The sequence below is a fragment of the Sinohyriopsis cumingii genome, chromosome 15, assembly GCF_028554795.1.
Source record: "Sinohyriopsis cumingii isolate HCF-2022 chromosome 15, ASM2855479v2, whole genome shotgun sequence".
NCBI lineage: Eukaryota > Metazoa > Mollusca > Bivalvia > Unionida > Unionidae > Sinohyriopsis > Sinohyriopsis cumingii.
This window is the reverse complement of record NC_142975.1, coordinates 36,422,509-36,449,797: the sequence shown is the minus strand read 5'-3', so window position 1 is coordinate 36,449,797 and position 27,289 is coordinate 36,422,509. Positions and strand designations below refer to the sequence as shown.

Below are 27,289 nucleotides of genomic sequence, written 5' to 3'. Positions count from 1 at the left end.
TCTGTGTTTTGTACTTAACTTTTATCCATGATTGTAGGTCACAGTTTAAGCTACTGATTATTGGTAAACATCATGTCTCGATAGCTAACTTTTGTCCATAATGGTTGATTGAACTTTAAGATAATGGTAATTTGTAAACATGTTGACATGACATTTTGACCTTAGAATGTTCTGGAATCCAATTATTTATGTAGATCTTAACATCAATCTTTGGAATCATTTTCGTTTGCGTTTGTATACACTTTGAGAGGAATTATTTATTTAAACATTATTCATTTGAATTACAAAGTGCTCTTTCATATTTTGGACAAATCACTACTTTCGGATTATTGTGATTTCACTTAAAGACTTTCTTGATTATGTCATCGCAATACATCAAGACTGTGGCACATCAACCCATTCAAGACTATTGGCACATCATGACATTCAATACTGGAATTCATTCAAAACACTCTATACAATTTGGAATTGTGATTGAACTTTTAGGATTGTTTGGGATTTAAATCACAATATTATAAGTTGCTCTTCAAGTTTTAGTCTCTAACTTAGAGAACTAAATTTAGCTGTCGAATTTACTAAACTTGTTTTCACTTCAATCTACTACTTAGCTTAAGACCATAGAGTCGCAATAATAAATAATACATTATTTTCGTTCCACTAGCATTATAAATTAATTTTCTATCAAAAGGTTTATACAAGAATCAAATTCTATAAAATTCCTCCTATCTTTAATCCATACAAGTAACGTATTTTTCCACATACAATTTGAATTTAATCTTTTTTAACTGAATAAATATTGGTGATTTTTTGTAAAATAAAAATATTCATTTGAAAAGGTTTTATTTTGCATATAAAATCAGGGTCTTTATCATTTCTTCAGCCACTGTCTTTAATTCCAACGATAATATTTCTTTTTGCGAAATCAGACTTGTTTGTATGCGTACAATTACTCTTGTATGTACTTCTAATAGATGCAAAAGGAAGAAAGTTCAATGCTGCTGGAAGCAGATCTTGTAAATAAAAACACGGTAGTACTAATTCTATGAAATATTTTCCTTTATTCATATAAGCCATTACATAGTTTAAGGTATGCATAGAAGCAAACAAAGAATTGGTTGCAGTCCTTCTCCTGAAAATCAGTAGAAAAGAAAAACTGCCAAATTTCCTTTGGACGATGTTTTCAATAAAACTGAAGTCATTTTAAAAGACAATTATTTATACTAATATTTTCACTGAATAACATAAAATGCACATTTTGGACTAGTTAAGATTTGTTTTTAATTACTGTCATAATCAATGTTTAATATACTTTCAAAATATTTTACTGATTATGATTTTAATACTAATTTAAACTCACGAAAATTCATTGACAAAGTTATTATGATATTGTAGAATTGTTTCAAACCAATTTTTGTAAACTATACTTTAATGTTAATGTGTACATTTAATTAAAAACGAATTAAATATCTGACTAAAAAAGAGGCACGGCATATTTCACACATTATATCAATATATTCAAATGAACTAAATATTTTTCCATCTTGAATCATTTTTTTAAAAATAAATCCTCCTATTCATGAACTCCTCAAAGTATTTATACATTTTTGTTTTAACCTATGTGCAGGTATTTCTCAGAAACGTTCTCCAAACAAAACATATCTTAAAATATGGTTCACGTGGATTTACCAAAATAATACAAGCTGAATAATTTCTTTGTGTTTTAAACAGTGACGTGATATTTTTGTATTGAAAAACAACCTTTTTAATGTCACTAACTTTGGCGTGCTGAATTCGATCAGCATTTTCCTGGAATTTAATCGTAAAGCTTTCTTTCCCCAAATAGCTCCGATGCACTTGATCAAAACACGTTTGCGAACGCTTTCAGAAGGAGAAAATCTGGAAATTGTTTACTTTTAAGTATAACTTTTTTTTTGCTTAATCATGTAAATTTGGCAAATATTTTCTCCAATAAATCTGTCATTAAACGAAGTATTTTTGGTCCATATCTTTTTAGGAACAACAATTCCTACTAATTTTCCGACTGATGAAGCAGATGTAAATTTATAACACATATTCAGGAATCAATTAGGCAAATATTTTAAGTAGAGCTGCTTTGGGTATATCTATTTTATGAACAGATCTTTTAATGAAGATTAAAGTTCCGAAAATTATTTCATCTTCCTTCAAATATATGTAAGAGTAAACAATGCTTGTAAATGTATGTAGTAATATGAACTTAATTGTAACTAAGCCTTTTACTCAAAAGAGAGAAACGTTTGCAATTGTGGAATTTAAAAATTATTAAATTGCCAATGTTAGTGAAGCTTAACGATATATTCCATCTCAAGACATAGGAATTAGTGATTTTGTAGTTTGTATTACTTATCAAAAAAAAAAAAAACAGGACACATACGTTTGAAAATAGAATTGATTTACAATATATATATATATATATATATATATATATATATATATATATATATATATATATATATATATATATATATATATATATATATATATATATATATATAAATATATATATATAAGCATCAAAAGAAGAAACTTACCTTCCGTAAAGCTTGAGAATTAAATCTCCATTCATTATTCAAGCAGTCAAGCACAACGTCACCGTTAGTTTCAATTTTTTTAACTTTCCCATGTTGGCCGATGCACTGTGGTTAAATGAAAAATCTTGATACAACAAAAAAATCAAATCTCACAGAAGACAAGATCGTGATTATTAACAAATAAGATCGCATGCACTAAACAAGATACGACCGAGCTTAATCATAGGAAGAACAAATATTTCATTTTGCAGGAGAAGATTTTAAGATTCATTTTAAGGTAAGGGATATAATTATATATATATATATATATATATATATATATATATATATATATATATATATATATATATATATATATATATATATATATATATATATATATATATATATAGAAAGAGAGAGAGTGTGTGTGTGTGTGTTCTGGAATTCCTCAAATGCGTACCTTCAAACCATTTTAGTTTCCTCGTTGAGATATTTTAATGTTAAGGATGCATTTTCACTAAATATCCAATGTTCTCTCAAACTGAGATTTGTGAATATTCTACTTCCTGTTTTATTTTGTTGTTGCAATAATGGATTTTGTACTGAGAATTTCGGGCCCCGGGTGACCGAGTGGTCTAAAGCGTTCACCTTTATCGATCACTGCCATCTCACCTTTATCCGCGTGTATTCCGGGTTTTTGCTGCACCAAATATATCTGCCGCCAGCTATAGAATATCATGTGCTGAAAAATGACGTTAAACCCACACACAAACAATAATGAGCATTTTTCATACATCAAAATATTAAAAACAATGGCAATATATTTAATTCACTTAGAAAAAACCAAGTCTCCGAGGAAAATGTTCGAATTTCGTTTCATTTGAGGAATTCAGCAAAAAAACTATCCTCTTCTGTGCGGTTTTTAGGATAATATAACAACTTTTCATTAACTCTAGTAGATGTGAGTCTGACCCAAATAGGCATATTTTCATAATTTGCAAGACAACGTGAAGTCTCAATCTGAGGTGGAAAATGAGAAATTCGGAAAATCTGATCAAGTAAGAGTAACAACAATATTTAAATCAAGGAGATACATATAAACATTGGACAAATATGTATTCATGTAACGCGCACAAAATTAGATTATCCAATATGTCCGTTCTGCAAAATTTTTCTTTTAATGTGTGCATAAATCTGTCATAGTTAACGGAACCAAAATTGCGGCCAGTTCAGATAGTAATTTCGGATTAGAGATATTGTCCCAGAAGATAGTTTAACCAAGAAATCACCATATCGTGTACAATGCAGGACGAACACTCATTACATTTAAAACGGATGCAATCTGTCATCATTTGTTTACTTAAAATGTGTGTCACTGATATCGTGTATGCACATTTACACAAATTAAATATTATTTGTGGTTCCAAAATGTATTACTTATATAGATTAACCAATGTATGTTCAATCATGATTGTATCATGCTTAGCACCTTAAATGCCAACTAAAACCTTCAGATGAATGATATCGATCACTATGGACTTGCACAACGGTGACCACGTACGGAACTGGGGTTAAGAAAAGTGAATGTCGGGTCTGTCATAACAAACAACATGGTAGTACGAATTTGTATCATGACGCACAGCTTTCATTGTGAGATCAAAGCGCTCGACATACAATCCGGTTTGTACTGGATCACACTTTTAGCTGACTTCGTACGAAATTGTCCACGTACTTGAACTTTGCCATATTATGTATCGGGGCGTTTAGATAATGACATTCCAAATGAATATGGATGTAAGAGGATCGAAATAAAGTGAATAATTGTCATTTAAGGATATTTGAAGTAAAATTGTAAAAAAAATGACACCAGCTACTGAATAGTTGGTACTGAACGTCTACATGACCTGTATAGCTTATACTACAGTAGACGATAAGAAACATTATGTAGATCTACCAATCCTAGTTTTTCTATATTTGTAATAGAAGTCCAACCCTTATAAGATGATTTCTGTTGAATTCTCAATCGATCCTATAACTGCAGTTTTTAAACGCGTATATTTTTCAGTCAACATTATCTTTACTACAGCAGAACAAAAATAAGTGCATAGCACAGTCCGACCTCCGCCATACTCATGCTCCATCCACCATGCCCTCTCTGGAGCTCACGGAGTGCGCTCTCAGGCAGCTCCACGCAAACTTTGTCTCCCTCCTTAAATCCTCCCTGAGAGGAGGAGATATATGTCGAGGTCGAAGAAGAGGAAGTGGATGTCGATGTTGCTGCTTGTTGAGATAGTCCTCTCGTATCTGTGTGGGAAAGACAACAGTTAGACTTCAGATTTGCGATAATACCGGCAGTTTAGATAAATAATGCAGGATAATTAACCCACCGTTGGATTAATTTCTCACTGCGCTTAACAACATATTATTATATATGGAGAAAACTTCCTTGGAACATGTGGCATTATCTAATGTAGGTATGTTAAATCCGGTTTTTGCGAAATCAACTCTTCCTGTGTAGTTTAACTCAAAATGACGTGATCATCACATTATGAAGTCATCTACAGGAAGACACGTTACCAGTGTGTGGTAACGCTAAAAACTTGGGAGATAATGAACGTAAAAATGCGTTGTTGAAACTAAATTTTCTTATTTAAAAAATGGAAAAGAAAATCTCAAATACAAATTTTATTAATTGCAAAACAGTCATGTGAAAGAATTGATAATAAAGCCAAAACTTGTACTAGTCATTGAGATATTGTTACCGAATACTACCTACTGTAAACCGGACTCGCTGGCTTCTGTTGCTGAAGAAAAAAGTCACAACCATAGCTTTCTCAAAGTGAAATGAATCACTCATCCAACATACACTTTTCTTTCTGAATTTAATAACAGGAGTTTACAGTCTTCCATATATGAAAATCTAGCAAATGTTTAAATTCTATTCAGCTATTATTTTATGGACAACTTGACATTTCATATTTTGATCCATAATGATTCTAATATTGAATCCTATGCATGTATGTGTTCAACACATTACACGTTTCTAATGATCATGGGTTCTATTTGTAGCGAATGCTTTCATTTTTTCATATATGTGATACTATTTGCCATTTTTGATATATCTACTATTTATCGTAAGAAGTGGATTCACAACTGCACATGCTCTGGATAACATGTTTGTGGCAGTCAAATTGAAGATTTTTATTACTTGTAGATAAATATGGTATCAGTTATCCACGTCATATCATAGAAAACACTCATAGGTTGTACTTCTTCTTAGGTTTTGTTTTAAAATTAAATAAGATAACGTGAATTTCTTTCGAAATCTTGAACAAAAAATTGAAGATAGTATAAAACTCATCCAAGCAAAATTTTAATGGACTTTAACGAATAAGAATAAGGCATTGGAGGAAATTAAACAATTATATGCTTTTGACAATGATTAGCATCATTTCAAAATTTGAACGTTTTTAGCTAGGTCTGTTTTTATGCCAGTTTCTGAAAAAGGCAGAAATTCCAAGAGATAATGCACAAGAAAGAAACGGTTTTGGTATGTGACAGAGGAAGCAATACTCTCAGACAAGGCAACAGATAACAGTATTGGCAAGGGCAAACAACAGGGCGATAAACCTACATCATAACCGGGATAGCCTACGTACACTTTTTTAAATCTCATGTTGATGCAGTTTGTATAATTTTCTTGTTGTTAGTAAGGCTTAGTTTAGACTATCAGCAAAGTACCCAGCAAGTACCAAGGGAAATATGGGTATATAAAGCACGATTATGGACACCCTTATATTACAGTACAATTAACCATCAGTCTGAGTAATAGCTTAGTTACAAACTGTCAGGTATTGCTTTACGAAAACAAAGACGATAAGACCGATTTAAATATGGATGTCTTCACGAACAGATTCCCTTTTACGTTCTGTGTACTTTGCGCATTTTCGTAACTGAAACTTGCAAACAAGTACTTAAACTTTGCCAAAAACTTGCATCTATGTCTTTTTCTGGGATTGACCTGTATGTGTGTGCTATCTCGTTTGTAAGTAAGCTGCAGGTACTTGCAGTTCTAAAAAGATATATTTATAAAACTGCAATAGTAACAGTCAATTACAGTTGGGGGGAGGATCAGGATACGAGGCACCATTACGAAACCGGCTGCATTTTTCCCAGACAAGATTGTAACAGAAAGATGACATTATATGGCATGGTATGATTGATATGATTATATTATATTATATCATATTATATTATCGCTTACCCGGCTTGTGGGGGATAACGGGAGGTTCTTTACGGGGTATTTCATGATGTATTGTATCTAAATATAGCAGGATAGTGACTTAAATATATTTGCACCAAAATCTACAACGAAGATGGTAGCAATATTCTTTCAAAAACTATCGTTTGCAGCTTGTACAGACTGTGTCCACGCTCCTGTCTGTGTCGAAATGTTAAAAAAATATGCCTTTATTGGACAATATTAGCTTTCAACAGAATGACTCTTTCTAATAATCTAATGAAGTAAGCAATCTAATAAGTTATACACAAGAATAAAGTGCACAGATTGAATACAAAGCTGTTGGATGTATATTTAGAAGCATAGTGTCCTATCAACGTGCACAATCGGAATATATTATCAAGCAGAGTATCATAGCAACGTGCACAATCGGAATATATTATCAAGCCGAATTTCTATGTAATTCTATCAACGTGCACAATCGGAATATACTATCAAGCAGAATGTCTATGTAATCAAGGTTGATGAAAGTTTTCATCCACTTGTGGTCCAAAAATATCACTGTCTTGCCTAGATTTGATGAGATGTATTTTAATCGATAGAAAACTGAGGAATAATAGTCAACTTATTTATTTCTCCAAAAGGCAAAATCTTTTACTGTCAGGGTATTGTATATACACTATTTCTTGGTCCGAAACGGTAGCATCCGTATTTCCTTCAGCAAGAATAGAAATGAATTTACTGGAATTCAGATTTTCTATAATTTCTACTTACAAGACTTTATCAGTTCACAAAGCAAAGTATATTGTCTTGAGTCCGTTCTTAGAATTAGCACCATGTTTAAGTAGCATTGCTTAGTGGAGTATTTGGAACTCCAAGTTCAGAGACTTTCTGCACATGCTGGCTCGTGTCATGCTGCACGGTCTGTGATGCAGTTTAACGGCACATCAGCACAATGCTTACTCTGTAGTACATATTGACTGAACGTTCTTAACTAGTGAGATAAAGAAGCAGAAAAAGAACAAGAACAAGAAGATACTTGATGAAGATAATGCTAACAAAATATTTATATTGTATCTTGTTGTCACAAGACAATGAAAGTCATACGAGATTCGTTATGGTTCTATGAAAAGATGATCTGACTGAACGTCACAAATCATTTTATCCTTTTTGGGTCCTATCCAATGAAACGGTAATGTTGATACAGAGAGAATAACGGATCATGGATATGTCACGCCAGATTTTTTATTTATTTCATTGGGAAAACTACTTTCAGGTGAATATGTGCATATAGTCAGGAAAGATAAATTTAGCAACGGTTCCTCTCAAATTCTGCTGTTCCATGTTATTAACATTGGTACCTCTAATAGACTTTAAACGGTAAAGGGAACAGAGAGATAATCGTGCGGCGCAATGTTGCCATCTTACAAGTGTAACACGAAGCAGAGGAAACATATTGGGGAATTGCTTGATAAAGAAACATTGTGATGCTTACACGTTTCCTTTGGCGCCCTGTTTGTATTTCTTGTGTCTAAATATGTAAAATCAAGTTTAATTGAGTGCGTGCATATTTACAGTTAAACTATTTGTAAGCTTAAATTGTATCTCGTGCTCCTGTAGATAATACCACCCTCGGTCTGTCTCCGTACAAAAAACGGCAACCAAAGTTCTGTGCAACATGTCTTCAGCATGTAAAGAAATGTGTCTGTGTTGAAACATTTACATAATGCTCATTATTGTTAGAAGACACTCCTATCTCCAAGTATTTTGCCTTGTTGTTACATAGATTTTTTCATATTAATATCATTTTTAATAATAAATATATAGCCCTTGTGCGAACCTGAAATTTGAGTAATGTAATTGTTCAACAAAATATTATTGCACTGTAATACGTTTGGCATTAATTGTTGATGTATCCTATACACCGGGGTTGTCTGTTAACGGCACAGATGTAAAATCATATAAGTAAAACGTGCCATTAAATTACTGACACAGTTCGATCAGAGACACTTCTAACGGCGGTTTCGCAGAGTCAGACTTCGAGTTGTACGAAGTAATAATTACTGGTAATCTTATATTGATTTTACATAAATGACTTACAGCTAGTGTAAAAGCAAGGCAAAGCACTTTAGAGTTAAGCAAGTCACTATACCCTACTGGAACAGTATTTAAATATTAAGACATGGTACTTCAATATGATAATTCATGCCTTTAGTAAAAAACAAAATTTTGCTATCACTGAAAATTAAATTTTTTTATCATCATTGTAAAACAATATCAAAATTTATTTACCTAATAGAGAATAGTTACCCGTACATGATTCTTTTTGAATGAATACAGTTTATGTAGTACTTATGGACTCGAATACAGAAAGTCAGAATCATCTAAAGCCGTTCTGAAGATTGTCAGTCAAGGAACTCAGTAGACGTAGGGAAACGTTTACCAAAAGTATGTTCAAATGGTTGCGATGAAATAGCCGATTGAGAGGTAGAATATTGCATAGAACGCACAATATATCCACCTGTTGTTTAATGCAAATATAGCAGTCAATTTCTTCCAAATAAATTGCAGTACAATTCTTGATCCTTTTATGACATCCAAACCACCGTGAACAAAATAACTGGTCAAAATCAACTCAATTGTTTTTTTAATGTCTTTAATTTCAATTAACCTGATCGTTTTTAGAAACGAATAACACATACAAGCTTTACAGGTGACCGATTGGAAGACCAATTGTTTGACAGAGAGCCTTGGAAAGGTAAACATTTGGAAGAACGTTCACAAGAAACACCAAACGTTTTCGGGAATGGGTAATCTGAGACGATATGCTTTTGGACGCCTCAGAAAAGAAATCTATGCTGTCTATAACGGGTAAGGACAACCGGAATCTGTAATCAAAATGCTCTAAAAGCTAGAATAATTTTGCAATTAAGTGACAAGAGACCCAATGGTGACCTCAGATCACTGCCCACGTTGACATCTGCTGAATGAGCCGTCGGCCAAGACGTCTGCGTCAGCAGCATGCTTTCCGAAGACATTTATTCCAATTACATAAGCGACGAAAACAAGTATCATTGTTTCTATAAATTTTTTAAAATCTGAATTCAAACTTGATGGCACATCAGTATCATTTATCTAATACTGAAATACCTGAACGTTTTCTGTCAAAGTTGGATACAGTCTGCTACGTTTGCCAGATAAAGCTTCTTAAATGATTTGTTTTCAGTATCGTAAGTTTCAGTGATAGAGCCTTACGAAAAGACAAGCCACATGAGAGAATTTTAATCTATTTTTAAGGGAAAAAAGAACGTTTAGGCAGTAGTGGTAGTAACAACATATACATCGACTTGGACAACATTGCAAGCAGGCCTGGGATTCTTCAATATCTCAGTGACAGTTCTGCTTGGAGCAAACTTATGTGTGGCCTGTGCAGCAATTAAATTACTAAGTCTCTTTCGAATTCTTATGAAGTGTAGTGAATTAACAGAAGTTCATAATTAAAGTCGATTAATATTTGCTTTTTTATTGACCGACCTTGAATCAACAATGTGGCAGGTTTCCATGGTTTATATTTTATTATAACCAATCAAATTTCACGAAGGGAGACAAGTTCGTTATGTCTGTTTGATTAACTTGTAATTATGATTACAGTATCTTAAAAATAGCAACGCTTTATAAACAAAATGAAAATTTATTCGTCTGGTGTTTTAGAAGCATATTGTCTTTTTCAATGCTTTGGAATTGCCGACATATTTGATGGTGGATTGACGTTATTTGTAAATATTTAAAGCTCTCTAACAATCCTCTTTCAAACAGTATTCAACGATTTGTTTTCTATTTTGAGTAACAGATGCCAGTTTTGACGGTTTATTGGCGTCATTTACGTAAATTCTAAGGATGTCCGCTAAGTTCTAATGATAATGGCTTGTGTTGTTTGGAGACGAAGATAAAATTAGCAATTGCTGACGGACTCACTATGAATGATTCACGATGTTCAAAGAGGTAGTGTTCATAAGATGTAGAAAGCATTGTAGACCTCATAGACGTTCTCAATTAAAATCACATAAGCATACAAATGACAGAGCAGAATAGTAAAAGAGAAGCGTATATATCAAGGTAGATTAGACTGCAACAAGTGGCATAATGGAACTGAAAAACAATTCTTAAAACTGGTGAATACGAAATTTCCAATAAAGCAATCGACCGATTAAGATCAGTAAATCTGCTACTATTTTTTCAGTGATTTTATTTGGATAAGGTCAAAATATTTAAACATTTTGTTAATATCATTACTAACAGTATTTGAGTAATTTATGACGCAAGTTGCTTCCAAAGGAATACGGTGTTGTAAATGCTGCCTAAGAAACAGAATAATGGTTTGACTACAAATGCTAAGAAAAGAACAACTTGTATTAGTGAGTTAAGAATTTTTCTGGTTTTGTGGTTATTTTTGGAGGAAAAAACTGAAGGACACAATTTAAAACAATCTACTTGTATCTGTGAGGTGAAAATATGCTCACCCTTACGAACACAGCCACACATTCTCTAAATCTCCAATGCATATTTACCAATTTACGTACATTTATGAATTAAAGATATATTGTAGCAAAAATACGCAATGTCAAGGCATAAATTCTGTTATATTCATGAAACGATACCTACCAAGTGCCTCCAAATGGTCTTTGTAGTACTCGATTCCAGGAGCCTGTTCGATGCATTTGAGATCCACCTTTCCACGGCTTCCCATTCGGTACACATTCCGCTCGCCATTTTGCCACTGGACACGGGCGGCGTTCCGGTTACATCCCGCCCCAAAACTGCATATATCTACAACCTTGCCTGAACTTCCAGGGCCTCCTACAGTGTTGTGATAATTGATAGTTATTTTACGACGTACCTCTATGTAGGTCTTGTTAAAGTGCGAACATATTTTATCTGCCTTCCAGACCAAATACTCTGATAACATGTACCAAAGATTTTATTTTTGCAAACTAATCAAGAAAGTAATCAGCAGAGTTGAAACTCTTGAAGTCAGACCTAAAAGTCATACCTTCGTAATTTTTAAATAATTTAGGAGCAAAGCAGTTCGGTTAAAAAGAAATATTATCTTACGGAATTTATGACGTAAAAAAGTTTAATTTTGAATTAAAGGTATGCCCAATATAAGCTTGAGTAAAATTCTGTCTCGATATATTTGACAAAGCCGCCCTAAAATTTCTACTTTTCCTTCTTTTTCTTCTTCTTCTTTTTCTTCTTTTGTTTTTCTTTTTTTTTCTTCTTTTTCTTCTTCTTCTTCTTCTTCTTCTTCTTCTTCTTATTATTATTATTATTATTCCTACCGTCCTGTGTGCCATATTCCCAATGCTTTCCTCTTACTACTGTAGCTCCAGGGTAGATTCCCAGTGCACGGCTACGTGAGCTGATTGATCTCTTTTTCATGGTAGCTCTGAAAATTTAAGTTTCGGAATATGTCAGTTTTCATGCATGTTTATACTTTGTAGCGACCTCTTCTATATTTATTTTATTTAGCATTAAACACTGAGACAATAGTAATGAGTTATCAACTCCTCTTCAGAACTTTGTCACTAATCAGAAAAGTAAAAATCAAACCTGCATATAAGAATCACCTGAGCACTGCTACCCTTAAAGCATGTAATAATACCAATGTCTTACGACGTCTAGATGGAGTTCAGAATGCTTGGGTTATGACATAACTTGCCAAAATCAGCCACATTTCTTCAACCTACGTATCCGTAAACGTCATCTGAGAATGGGACCATGTTCTATCACTTGTTCATTGTGTATATGTTGTAATCAAACAAGAATTTCGAGGTACAGGATGAGCTCTCTGTATTCATGAGCATGGTGCTTCTCTGTGTTCAATAGAAATGTGACAAACAAACGACGCATTCTTTGATTTCATAACTGACAATCACGAAAATCAAAACAACTGTTATTGAACATTTCCAAGAAAATGAGAAAATATGAAAGCGCATTTTAAACCACAGCATAAATTCAAAATGTATCGACGTGCTACCACATTTTGTGAAAGCTTTCAATCAATCGTATCATCGCAGTAACGATTGTGCACCAGAACAAATGATCGTCCAAAATAAAGTGGAAGTATCTGATCTATTGTTTAGGACCCCGTCCTTCTCTTGGTATTAAACAGGTGATATTGAGAACGCATTAGAAAAAGAAAATGCATTTTGTCAAAGAGACGTTACATCCAGATGACAAAGTTGTTTTGTGTTACGAGACATGTCCATGGACCTCGTTAGTCTATGTACTGATCAATACAAAAAAGAGAGATTTTCAAAGGGATATTTTACCTGCGCGACTTAGAATGGGTAAATAAATATGATAATATCACATCAAAGAAATAAAAGTGTTGGAGAGGTGATATACTTATTTTCGAGTCTTGGATTGCCGCTTCCCACGTCATCGAATATAAAATTAACGAGTCATGAATATACCGATATACCTTCTTCCATTCTCGCCAGTATCATTACTACATGTATTATGACTCTATGGTCCTGAGCTAAGTAAACGAAGTGAGGAAAAACTTTTTTGTTTTTGTTTTGCGAATTGCAACAGTTAATTTGTTTCCTAAAATACGAAGTGAAAATTTAAAAAGAACATACAGTAATGCCAATTAAATCCCAAATAGTCCTAAACGTTCAATCACAACTCCAAATGTATAAAGTTCCAATTGAATTCCAGTGGTATTCCCAATAAGTTCCTATACTGAATGTGTTGACGCGCCTGTGGTCTCCAATATGATAATATGCCAGTGGTCTGTATCGTGAGATTTGCTAAGTCGTTTGATCTTTTACAATCAAATAATCCAAAAATAGTATTGTCTGAATTCAATATAAATTCAAATTAATGTTTATCTCCAAGAATATTATTGATGATCATATTCTAATTCCCGTAAATAATAATTGAAATAAATAATTCCACACAATGAAATAGTGAACACAACAATAGACAGATTCTGCTAGAGATGATAATACAAGAATTAGCAATTTCTCAAGTAAACAAGATTACATTGAAAACAAATAAGACACAAAAATAGAACTAGCATGAGGGTCAAAAGTGAAGTTATAGAACACTTTATGGAGTCAACAAGACAAGGTCTACTATCAACTTTATAATAAAGTACATGACAAACATCAAGTACACCAGGTTTTTCCATGGCGGAATACCAATGTCCCAATTTCCGATTAAGATAAACATGTTAACTCATTGATAATGATCCTTATCTTTAATCTATATTCACATGAACATATTAGCTATGTATTGTCCTGTTTATAAAATAAATGTCCCTAGTCAGATACACCATGAACTTGGTTTTTAAACTAAGGTCGATAAAAAATACAATTATACATATATAATCATGACGAAACAAGCAACAAACAATGCAAATTAAATATACATAAAACAATGTTAAGTATAGTGGATTTAATTTATATTTGATTTAATTTAACTGTTTGTAAATTTTAAAATTCTTTTACTTTTAATTTCATTACATGTCAGAATAATGTAGCTTTGATTACTAGGAATTCGTATTTTTTATAAATAGTTTGACCTTGACTCTTCAGTTGTAAACATCTGAAGATGGCCTAGTTCCCGACTTTTATTTAGAAATCAGTGAGAGAAGTAAACAACTTTTTATTGTTATCATATTCTTAGAGTAAAATGATTGGTTTTTGTCAAGGTCATACTGATAATACGTGCTTTTATACGTAAATACTTCTCGAAGGCTCTGGAAAGAACCTCATCTGGGAATTTGTTTTGCGTTTCGAGTTACTGTATAATCATTGTTTTTAGAGATATCTCTCAGTTGGGCTTCTAAACAATGGGAATTAAATGTATTTCTTTTGTTGTGGCATTCAGGAATTAACAGTTTAATGTTTATTCGAATTATTTCGGTTCCAAAGGATAATTCTTTTTCCTGGAAATATATGAGTGCTCATACAGAATTCTTGAACAAAGACATTTCACTACATTTTATAGGGAAATTCAAACACTGGCTTATTGTTTGTGAATAAGATAGAACTAGACACAGCAGCCCAATAATAGCTACAGTATACGTCATCGCCTTCCATCTTGGACTCTTCGTCGGGACTCGAATTTGAATTAATTAGAACATTTCATTATTAGGACTTATAAAATTTAAATCGTGGATTATTCTTGGATTATTTTTGGATTTGATTCTTAAAACCGTAAGCTCTTATTTTTTATATTTTTTACAGAGTTTTTCCAGGGAGATAAATTATTTTTTAAATTTTTCATATCTTATTGTTTTCACTCTCTTATGTTGCTGTTTATTCGAGCTTAAACACGTAACAACATGACTCGAAGAAACAAATAGTAACAATGAGTGGGTGAGGAGAAAATGCTCTCAAGTATCAAGTTATCTTTTGTCTAAGATCGTCGTCGTCATCTATAATGTGAATAGGTATGCTTTGTGGCACCTTGAGTTTATAACAAAGGGATCTGCAGCTATGGATGATATTGCTAAGCCGTTTTATTGGTCATAAACTAAACGTTCACTAGTGAAAATGGAAAGATGGACATATATGATAAAGAAGCGTAGCCACAGCAACTCCAAAGAAGTCAAAGAGTGAAAGAACAAGGACAAAGACGTGGGGAGGAAACAGTATTAGCAAACCAGTCGAAACATGAGGAAAACACATAGAGATATTTGTTTTATTAACACTTGGTAAAGTAAATCACCCTCCTTACAACAGAATATTGTTGTGACTAACTGACAAGTCGATCATCTCAGTAAAGTTCAATACACCAAATGTTCGATGATGACCCAAGAAGAACACTTAAAGCCTTATATGGAAGATGCTTGACCTCGTATCAAAGAAGAGACAATTTTTAAAGAATAGTGTAAGGCTTGATAGACCACTCAACATCCCCACCTATTACCCTTGAGACGAAGCGTGTGTTAGCTTGTTGTCATTAGAGCACCCACACGTTTAAGTATATGTCATTAGCACCTATGACGGCCATCGACCAGAAACTCATTGGGTCATTGCTAACTTCCTGAAGGACTACAGACTGGAATATTTTTAATTGATTTCTATGGATTATCAGCCTCCCCTTCAGCCGCCATTAAAGACGATGTCATATTTTTTATAAGCAGAAATACTGTTGCGAATCAGTAGAACAATAACAGACTACATGGATAAGATCTGATGGGGTGTGGACAATATTAATGTATATTTTCTTTATGAAATAAGTAGTGGATTCTATTTAGAACATTTACTGTTTTATTTTATGCGTTTTCTCCAGAGCGGCAGTTTCATGATAATTAAAGGCATTACTTTAGTTTAGCTAAGAATTGATGACAAGACAAAACTGCCATGAATTACTGGAACGCCAGGTGTAACACACCAATAATATTAACTATATAGGAAAAAAATTAAAAGAGGTTTTAATAGTTAATACAATTAAGACATGGGACTGCTCCAATCGTTCATATTCATTCCTGTTTAGTCCGTTAGTGAATCAGTGGAGCGGGATTCATAAAACAATGCTGAGTTTAGAAAAATGGTTTGTGTGTCATATTTATATTGAAGCCGTCTTATTTCTTTTCATTTCTCTTTCTATACATGTAGATGTTTTACATTTCTTCCGCTTGTATATTCTTTGTTGCGTACTAAATATAGAGTACTTTTCCAACACGGCCATGTTTCTCGCATAATTATCCCGTCTTACCGTTCACAGTTACCAGAACAAGAAATAAGAGGAGACAAAATGTCAGCAAACGAACGGTGAAGTTTTATTTGATATAGAATCTGCACAACACTCTTTTGATCGGGTACACGAATTGGAGTTCCAACCCAACAGGCGACATACGAACCGAAGGTGGTCCATTTTAGAACTGACAATGCTACAAGGTACCATCTTAGAACTGACAATGCTAAAATGTACCATCTTAGAACTGACAATGCTAAAATGTACCATCTTAGAACTGACAATGCTAAAATGTACCATCTTAGCACTGACAATGCTAAAATGTACCATCTTAGAACTGACAATGCTAAAATGTACCATCTTGCGCTTAATACATCGCTGTTAGTGAATATGATGATCAAGAAGCAGAAAGAGAGAAGAGGGCATGTAAGGACCAGAACCTGCACCTGGAACAATAGCAATAGGAACACAACTCCGTGAGGTACAATACCAACTGTTAGAGCAGTGGCAGGAAAAACAATATCCGCACCATCCAAAGGAATCACCCCTGTTTCCAAGGACTGTGAGAGGGCGACAAATCAGTCTCACTTTAAGCTGTATACTTGAGGACTACAAATAGACGGGGGATATATATACTGCACCTGGGGGTGGGGCTGGACATAAATGTATATGTATCAAGAAAGACACTCCTCACGAATTACCGTCATTAGGCCTTTTTACGTAAGAATAAACATTTCAGATGATTGTACAAGTTCAACGGTTTCCTTCTGGTTCTCGTGGATCTTCACCCAAAATATCAGCTGATGTCAGCATCTAAGCTGCCAAGAAATCATTGGAAAATATGTTTGTACAATAAGCAGATCATTTCAAAATTAAAAATAAACATATGTATGGCCTTTCTAATGTTCTGGGTATATTGAAAATGAACATACCTTTGCTGTCCAGGGGAAGATATTCGCATGAATGGGTGCTGCAATTCATGCTTATCCCTAAAGTAGCAAAGTGTACAAAGATCATAGTTGTCACATAAGGAACATTTCCACCTCGCACCGGTGAAATCATCGGTCTGACATTCATCACACATTACTCCAACATGCTTGATACCTGTGATGGAAAAATACAAGAAAATTATTGCACTGGGTGTTGTCGGTCTACATTGCACTAAATAAATAGCGGACAAGTAGCGTTTATTTTAGAATGGATACGATGGTGTAATGAACATTAAATGTCTCCACAGAATACCACATTTAACAGTTAAGCAATAAAAAGTAAACTTTAGAGCGGAAAATTTCATTTTTATTACACATATCTGAATGATCCATAATAGTAAAAACTGTAAAATAATTTTTCATTGAGACGGTCTACACTTAAGCGCTTGGAAAAACGCCGCAAAACAAGTTGCGAAAGCTTTCTGTTTTTGCATTTGGATTTCCTTTTCCCCAAATAATTCCTTTATTTGATAAAACTCGTGTTTAACAAAGTAGATAAATCGGATTTAAGATTATTCTTTAACTTACTCAAAGGTGCACTGTCTAAAATGTATAAATCAAATTTGCCATCTTTGCCAGTTTTGCATGTGTTTTGCGTTCCCATATCCCACACTACTTCGACAGTGCCATTTCCCGAATCCTGAATAACCGTCCCCACATGACCTTCCCCTCCATCTGCATTTCCGAGACTCCAGTCTGGCCCTCTCACGACTCGAACACCCTCTGCCATCAGAAAGTAGTCTCGTGAACCTGGAAAAATAAGACCGTGATGTGCGATCATTTGCCCGAACAAAGCGGAAAACTTTATCCCATCCTGTGAACTTAGGTGCACTAAATAGTTCGCCCTTGTGTTTATAAATGATTCTCATACTAAGCATTCGACATGCTTAACTCATATTTTTCTACATCTATCACTTGGTATGCAGTAACAAAGCCCGATCTACGGGATCATAACACACGGAATTTGAGCTGAAGATTGTAAATTTTCTAAAATGGATTTGCTTTCACATCTAACAAGGCAAGGGTGCATTACGTGGTTTTCTCCGATAATGTTCAGTTTGAATAAAGTTATATTTTCTTACTTGTTAAGTGCCTGCGTGGCCTAATCGGTTGGAGCGTCTTACTTTTAATCGAGACATCCTAGGTTAGAATCACAGAAAATTACGTTTTCTTTATAACTGAGGAAACATCGAGCACAGGCTCAGCTCAGGTCTGACAAGGTACTACCGGTCTCGATTACATTACCTACCGACAAACATTATTTTTTTCAGAGGAAGTCTGGTCTGAAAATATGTGAGTCTTCTAAGATGTTGTCTTACAGCATAGAGACTCATTCGGAAATTGTAAAGTCACACTGTCGTAATGGAAACTGACCAGTAATGCATATGTTAACTGTAACACAGTAGTGTGCAACAGCTTAAGATAGCAGCGTCCCCATAAATCTCTAAGAAATACTATCAACAGGTGCAGCAATAGCGGTCATCATTTTCTGCTGTGTAATATGGTATTCAATATTAACAGCGAGTATTGTATAATGATGTACAAAGAACGACATTTGACAAAAACAACATAGTAGAATAATTCACAAGCTTTAGGTGATGAGGGAATTCAATTAGCCTCGCAATGGTGCATTTCTAACGTTACAGAAAAGGTCAAATCGGTGTTCAGCTTGAATGCATCATATTGATTTGTTACAGAGTCCTCTAAAATTATAGTTTTTAAAAATAAAATAAACATGTATCCGGAACACAATGAAAAATTTACTGGAGTTTAGAGATCGCGTTAGAACGTGAATGCCGAAAACTTAAGAAGTGTAAAAATGACGTTGTGTGATACTGTGCAACAACCTTCAAGTCGCTGACAGAAACTGAGTCGCCGCTGCTAATTACTATTGAAGAACTTGAAGACAGAGACACAACCAAGAAATGCAGTTAAATATTCGACGTAGACAACGAAGACAACAAAAACAGCAAAGACCGCGAATATATCCATGACCACCGTCAACAACAAATTACAAATAAAGATTCATTTAGCATATAGTATATTGAAACAACAACTTCAATTAACAAATAATACAAAGTAGTGATGCGCAACCCGAAGAAATGCAACATGTCTGTGAAGAGTTATTTAGGTGTAAAGATACATAACCTTCTCTGGAACATGAGTCTATCGATTATATCAACTTCCCTCGCGTTTTTGGGGAAGGAGAATATTGTTCTCGGTAAAGAATACATCATTTGTGGGCAATTAACCAAAGGGGCCCTTAACGACCTGCAGGTTCATGACCGTGGTTTTGGACTGGCGATAATGGCTTTAGCATCATTCCTCGAAAAGTTCGGAAAATACGCCCGCCCAGGTTCCGGATGGTTTCTTTCCAGATGTTTTGAAGTTAATGGTAGGATTTCCCGTACATGCCTTTCCGGGAGACAAGTTATATTCCAACGCCAACGTGTATTCCGCCGCAGGCAGTGTGATAAATGTTAAAATGAAAAAAACTGCGACAACAAGTTTTCTGAATGGTTAACCTGTCTTAGGTCATCTTCGAAATACAGAGAGTGACTGGATGAATTCAAGTTTGGCAACACAGAACATCCTAGACATGTATCTAAGACTATACCCAGAACACCTGAAGAACTCAGCCCCGAAAAAGCCGTTAACCTATCCGCTTGAAATAAAGACCTTTATACGTAATGACTATCCACACATACAGACGTGAGGATATAGGTCTATCCATTGTTGTTGAGGAACACTGATGGGCTAGAGGTGAGGTAACATAACATACGGAAAAAGGTCTTTACCGAATGCTTAACCGACACAGAAAGTACAAGACAAAATGTTTCCGTATCGCCATTATCTCTATCTATTTATCATCCAACAGCTGCTTGACCGTCATAACCTTTACTTCTAAGGAGTCCAGGAAAAGCCACAGTGCACGATCATGCCAAAACCCGGCAACGGAAGATGAAGATTTCATACATCATTTACGCGGAATATCTAAACGTTCTAGTGAAGTCCAACGATCACAAAAACTTCATGGTTCGACTAAATACGACGAAGAAGTAAAACAAGTTTAATGCTTGATTTGTTACACTGTGATCTGATGCGATGGAGCTACTGAACCGAGATTGCTGTATTGCGCAATCGTTTTGATGTCCAACAGTGGCAAACTTATCATGGTACAGCGATACATATCCATGCGTTGTTTTTGGGACAGACCGCACAGCGGGCTTCGAACAAACATTTGCAAAGATGATAAAACCCATGCGTCATTTGGGAATGCACCGCCAAGATAATGGCAGCAAAAGAAAAACCGGGTCCAAGTGTTAAGACAGCAATCGAATACTTGTCAGAGCAGATTGTGGAAGTCCGCAAGTTGTCGAAGAAACGTTGTCGCATTTTCAACAAATATCCAGACGCAAGATAGTATTTAAACTGGTCCAAGTTGGTATATCGTGAGAGTTTTAATCAGAATGTGGTAACAGGCGAGAACTGGAAGGAATTTGACCGTGCAATCAAAGAGTGATACAGATTTTGCAAAAAGTCGTTAGTGAGGTTATCAACAAGACTCAACGTTTGCCAAGACAAATATCCATCGTCAATTGCGCTACCGCAGACAAGCAACAAGTCCAGGAACTTGTAGATCAGTTAGAAACTCTTGTGTTTGTCAATAGATATCCTCAGTAAGATCGCATCAATTTGTCACTGGATGCTCACCGATAACATCACGTGCGTGGAGATGTTTCGCACGTTGATTCATTAACTCACTGCAAAACCAGTGATGAAAAAGAATGCTAATTATGAGTTCAGAGGCGATATCCATGGAAACACTTCGTGTGCTTCACAAAATCAATACTGTGATGCAGCGTGTTGTTGCAAACACTACCCTGAATGTTAGATCAGAGATCATGATTTTGTCTGCAAAAACGGAATTCCACGTGGGTTTCTCGACACCGATCACCCTCACATTCAAGACTGCACTGGCATCGGTATCTCAATATCTGATTGCGGCCGTCTGAGCAGCTTTGCAACGGCAGCGTTTAACAATAAAATGTAATGTTTCAGCGCCACGTAAACATTGTAAACAATGACCCTACCCTCACCAATAGCAAATTCACATGGCTTATTCGAATGAATTGTATCCAGTGGAGGAGAGGTAAAAAAATAACGAATAGCTAATGGCAGACATCTTTTTATTGGTGCTGGGAAAGGTTTTGATAAACCTGACTCTCACAGCATAAGGTAGGGTGTAATGAAAATGATGGTATATATTCAGCAACGTCATACTTCACCAGTAGCACATAACCCTAGAGACGGCGTTGTTTACTTTTCACACAAGCAGTATCATTATATTTTGCCAGATATGAGACTCGGTTTGAAGGAATTAAAATCTACCGGACAAGTTCATTAACCGTCTTTGTTTCTTTTTGTTTTATAAGGTTTAACATCACGTGATAGATCCAGAATTGTCATATGATGATCAGCTGGGAGGGCATGCTTGCACTGACGATAATCCACACTGCTCGAAGCATATTTGCGCGAGAACGAGGTTAACACGCCTTCGTATACAATCAAATATAATTACTCCGAGGGTCAAATAGAAATGGATAGCTGGGATCACTCTAATGTACCAATACCCACTCGAGTACAACTTGGAATCATAGCATTAGCCAGAGAAAACATTTTTATTATTATCATTATTATTATTATTATTATTATTATTGAGAAATATGTTAATTACTTTGATACCTTTGCCAGCATTATTTTCTATTGCACAGTGACACGTGCCTCGTTAGGTAAAAATCAAATCTTAACTAGTTAACATTATCCACAATGTCTGGAAGCACACCTCCTTACTTCAAAGGTCTAGTCTTCAAACTCATTTGTAAACTAAACATATCATACCTTATTTTTACTAATATTCACAAATATGTTCCATTTTATGTAGGTTATCAAAGGATGCTTGTAGACCATCTGCTGTCTGTGAAAATATCAAAGTATCATCAGCAAGCAAAAACAGGTATACAGACATATTTTCCTAAATTGATATCCGCTTCTATTTGATTGTAATGCAATTTCGATGTCGTTAATATGAATCTACAGTAGTGAAAGAAGATACAAACGAATAATGGGAAAATACATCACAGATACCCATGGGACACTCTACGGACAAGAATTTTCAGACACCCCCACCCCCCATGAGGAATATTGGAACTGTATACGGACAAAGAAAAGTGGGGTTGTTGTATAGGGACACTATGAATGGAACAGGTAAGGTAACGTCACTGTACTGAAGACTGGTAACAACAACAGTGTATCAAGGGGCTGACTTCAATCGGGACCAAAGTGCGGGAAAAGAAACCTAGAACATTTTGCTGGGACATAGACATATATAACACATACATCATACAACAAAAAAATACAAGCAACTATACAACCGACTAAAAAATTAGACAAGATAGCAAATCTTTTCGAGGCATATGAGTGGCCCTGAAAAGAGGCTTCGGGTTTATGTTGACATCATTCCGCTAACATAGAGAGCATGGCATAAGTCTTCTTCTATTCCTCAAACCTCTTCTGACTTCTGGTCCGTAGATAAGGACTCTCTTCAAACAGTCTTGTCTCTCCACATACATTCCTCTTTTAAAAGCGCTAGTAGCGGTGATCGGGATAATTGTCCATGATGATTTATTATACACGAGTAAGTCCGTACGGAACAGCATCGAAGATACGAGAGTAGATGAGTCTACGTTCGTCTACTGCTTGTGATGAGAACAGGTGAAAAGAATGAAATGAACTGCTATTTTTTATTGTGGAAGAGCGGATGGAAATTGATTGAGTTTTTCACCAATCCTACAAAATTCAGTCACAGTGTAGAGTCTGTCTTCCAATCCGAAAAGAGCGGTCTGTGACGTCACATTTCCTAGATAGGTGCGCTAGCGTCTGTGCGCAGTCAATCCATGCGGCAGTTTTCAAACATGACGGAAACTAAGAAAAAGATGAGTTAGGGTGCACCAGCCGTGGAGACGAGAAGCGATGGCATAAGAGCGGCTAGCATAGTCAACACACTCCTACCTCCAGAAGGGACCGATTTTAATTGGGATTTAGTGGATTTTCTCTCTTCTTCGCAAGAATTTGTTCCGGTACCAGGACCTTTGCCACCTTCTCCTTCTTTATCACACGTCGAGGATTTTAAACAGAGACAGAAAGAAGAATTTGAGAAAGAAACAGAACAAGCTTTTTTCCTTCAACAGCAACAACAAGAAGAAGACGAAGCTAGAAAGAAACGACAGGAAAAAGACCCAGCAGCAGAAACAAAAAATATCTAGGAGAGAAGGAGGACAGTGAATGTCAAATACAGACAGTACTCTTAGACATTTTGGCAGAGTAAATGAGTCTGAAACAAATGTATTAAATTTCATAATACGTCTCAAGACAAAAATACCTTCCCGAGTCAAACAACCCAACCCTATTACTGCGCCTCCTCAACCATCCCTAGTGATTTCTACCAAATCATCATTGACATGATCTAGTCCAGAAGTAAGCCTTGGCCATGGCAAAGACTTAAGGCAGTTAAAGCGGATTAAGTCACATTCCTGAGTGTGCTTTTCTTTTTTTAAAAACAATGAAAAAAAAATTCCCAAATATCCTTTAAAGGGCCACCCAATTCTCTGGAAAAGAGATATCATTCAATTTGACAAAATCAATTAAAGCAAAAAATCCCTTCTCTTGCCACGATGTACGTGTGTGAGTGAGTGCGTGAGTGTAGATCCATATTCTACAAAAAACAAAACCAAGAGACACGTACTTTCTCTGTCTGGTCTATTCTACTACAAATGTTACAATCCAGTTCCCAACACAACGCAACACTTTAAAAAGTTCATAGACTTCTTCTGTGTCTAGTTCACTCTCTCTCTCTCTCACTGTCTCTCTCTCTCTGTTTTTTAAAATAAATTTCTTCACTTTTACAGGTTTTTCCTCCACTTTTTCCTCACTTTTTCTACGTCTTCTTTCTACTTTTTTATCTTTCTGAACGTGTCTGTGTTCTTACTTTGGGGAGGGTACCTTTTCTTCCTGTTAGGAACCCTTCTTTCTTTCTTGCTCCTGTTGTTTCTTAGGGCAGTCTGATGACCAATGTCCCTTTCTTTTACAATGATAACAAGTATCTTTACGTTTCACTGTCTGGACATTCTGTAGCCCAATATCCTTTCTGCTTACAAATATAGCAAGTATCTTGACTTTTATCTCGAAAGGAGGGGGAGTAGTCCGTCGACTTCTCTGAAGAAAACTTCGCAAAGCTCTGATCAGAAGTTTGATGTGTGTGGGCACTTCCATTGTCCTGGTCGGTTTGAGAGTGAAATGAATACTGGAAGGGAAGACACTAACCATTTATACATACAATGATCTGATATGGATGTAAAGGAGTCCATAGCGTTTAAATGTAGTCATTCGACTTTCTGGAGTCAATATAAAACGATCGCATCATTTCGTGGAGAATGGAGAAAAAGGTAAGAGGCAAAAACGTGATTTATCGCCTCGTACAGTAGCCGAAGTCTTGGCACAAGTTCATTTCAGTGATTTTGAAGATGACATGAGTTAGCCAGAATTTAGACCCAGAAACTCTACACCAACCACTGTTAACTACCCATAGTAAACCCTGAAAAGTACTGCGATATTCGAAAGACGGAAAAGCGCTCCTCTATACAATTTAGAACTACTAGCTTACACGTACACGGTGAAGTTTAAAGATTTCAAGTCCGAAGTAATATTAGAGAAGCAGAGAGGTTCATCAGTAACGTATGGATTCTTTGTTAACCACACTGAAACGACAGCTCTTAAAATGTAATCCTAATGCCCCGAAAGTTCTCCCCAAGCATAAATGCACTCCCAAATGAGCGAAACGAACCCCAACGAAGATAAAGTCCGACGATGTCGAGACCAGGTCACGACCCCAGAAAAGGCAAACAAACAGGAAAAATATCGAATACCATAGTATCGATCTTACCCATTTCATCGATAGCAACAGCTCCAAACAACTCAATATAAGCTCTATTAGTCTATCATAAATACTAACTCAAACTCATGCTGGAGCCTTTGAAATCATCCAAGATCAAATTACGTCATAGTCAGAAGCAGCACCTCAAGGCAAGTGGTCAAATATATGGAGATTCAACAAATAAACCAAACCAAACTGAACGTAACAAGGCATAAAGCACTCTTAAAAAACACCCCAAGCATAATACAGCAGGACCAGGCAAGGAACAATAAAAAGCAGGAAAAACAAGATGTTGTCCAAAAAACCAATACTCAACAAACACTGATAATTGGACAAAAATCAACTACAACATACAAAAGGTTCATTAAACTATATCCAAACTTTAATCATTTAAGTAACAACGACATAGCCGTATAACTAATAAACCAGGGCGCTGATATATCAAGAGTTTCTATGTTTAAGACTAGCCAAGGACAACCAACCAACATTATCCTACTAGATTTCTATTCAATTCCATCACTTCTCGTCTACTTTGATGGCCACTCACACCCACTACTAGAATTCAATATCAAATCTCGCTTCTGCAGTCATTGCAATTCATGGTGATACCAAGCCAGCAGCTGCAAAAACAAAAAAAGATGCGACACCTGCGGTGGAAATCACAACAGCAAATGTGCATACCTAAAACAAAAATATGTAACTGCAACAGCCCCCCCCCCCCACCATCCTATCTCCAAAGACTGTGATTACACCAGAAGGGAAGAGGAAATCATAAAAGAAATGAAAGACCTAAAGTTGCCCTTTACTATTACCTAATCAACTATTCTATAGAAACGAAACGTGCAGGAAAAGGAACAAAAACCACAAACACCTGCTATAAATGTGCCAAACTTCAAACAAAACCCCAAACCCGACCCTAGCCAAGCCCGCTCTAATTAAAAAAAAAAGCTGACAACAGGAACCACCCTCTTGCTCTCTAGCGCCAATAAAAAACAGGTGGATCCTAAACCAAAACAAGTAATTAAAGGTAATAATACATATCGAGCTTCGTTCTGGAGGTTCGAAACCAGGCAAAAACTGAAATTACAAACCCACCACTGCCAAGGAATATAAGTAGCAAGGGCGAAAGTAATACATGTAGCACAAGTGCATCCCACATGAGGTATTCTCACGTGACACAATTGTCCGATACGTAATGGACCTCATGGTGGGGATCACTAACTCCTCTCAAAAGTATCACATTTTTCAAGCAATTATCTGATTTACTGGAAAAACACCTCCAAACCAAACACTAATTTGGCTCTATAATTTACTACCATAATTTATTATAACAACAGTAATGGATAAAACTGGGGAAAAGAACGTAATAATCTGGCAATGGAGGAGCCGGGGATTAAGCATTAATAAACTGAGCTAAAAGGTGGTGGTTAGCCATCTTTGTCAATGATTCACTCCCAAATACATCATTTCAGCAACACACTGTAGCCACAAACGACCCCATAACCACACAACCCTCCAATATCAATCGATACTCATCCATAGTGGGCAGTTTTCATTTGAAAGTTTTAATATTTACGACCCCGGCAAGCCAGTGCCGTCTCCCCCTTCAGCTATATCCAACTCATCAGCAGATCAAATGAATAGATTATTTGCGGTGACTTCAATTCACATAGTAAAAGATGTTGACCACCCACAATAATATGGTCATACTTAATGATGGTATTAAAACCAGAATTTCACCAGAGGATGGATCACTATCTGGAATTGATCTAACAATATGCACAGCCAGATTAGTATATAT

The 27,289-nt window shown here is 35.4% G+C and overlaps 1 protein-coding gene across 2 annotated transcripts in view; it reads right to left on the bottom strand.

Annotated features, from left to right (window-relative positions):
- LOC149781611 (E3 ubiquitin-protein ligase MIB2-like) overlaps positions 1-27,289 on the bottom strand; it is an 89,026-nt gene that overhangs the window by 32,784 nt on the left and 28,953 nt on the right. The window contains exons 2-8 of one of the 2 annotated variants that reach the window (XM_089935656.1): positions 18,024-18,245; positions 17,439-17,610; positions 12,132-12,238; positions 11,455-11,649; positions 8,288-8,323; positions 4,672-4,856; positions 2,571-2,675 (exon numbers count right to left, since the gene is read on the bottom strand). In XM_089935656.1, coding sequence (XP_089791782.1) covers positions 2,571-2,675; positions 4,672-4,856; positions 8,288-8,323; positions 11,455-11,649; positions 12,132-12,238; positions 17,439-17,610; positions 18,024-18,225 — 1,002 coding nt within the window. In that variant the 5' untranslated portion in view covers positions 18,226-18,245. The remainder of the gene's footprint in view (positions 1-2,570; positions 2,676-4,671; positions 4,857-8,287; positions 8,324-11,454; positions 11,650-12,131; positions 12,239-17,438; positions 17,611-18,023; positions 18,246-27,289) is intronic. The other variant, XM_089935657.1, reaches the window with a different exon arrangement.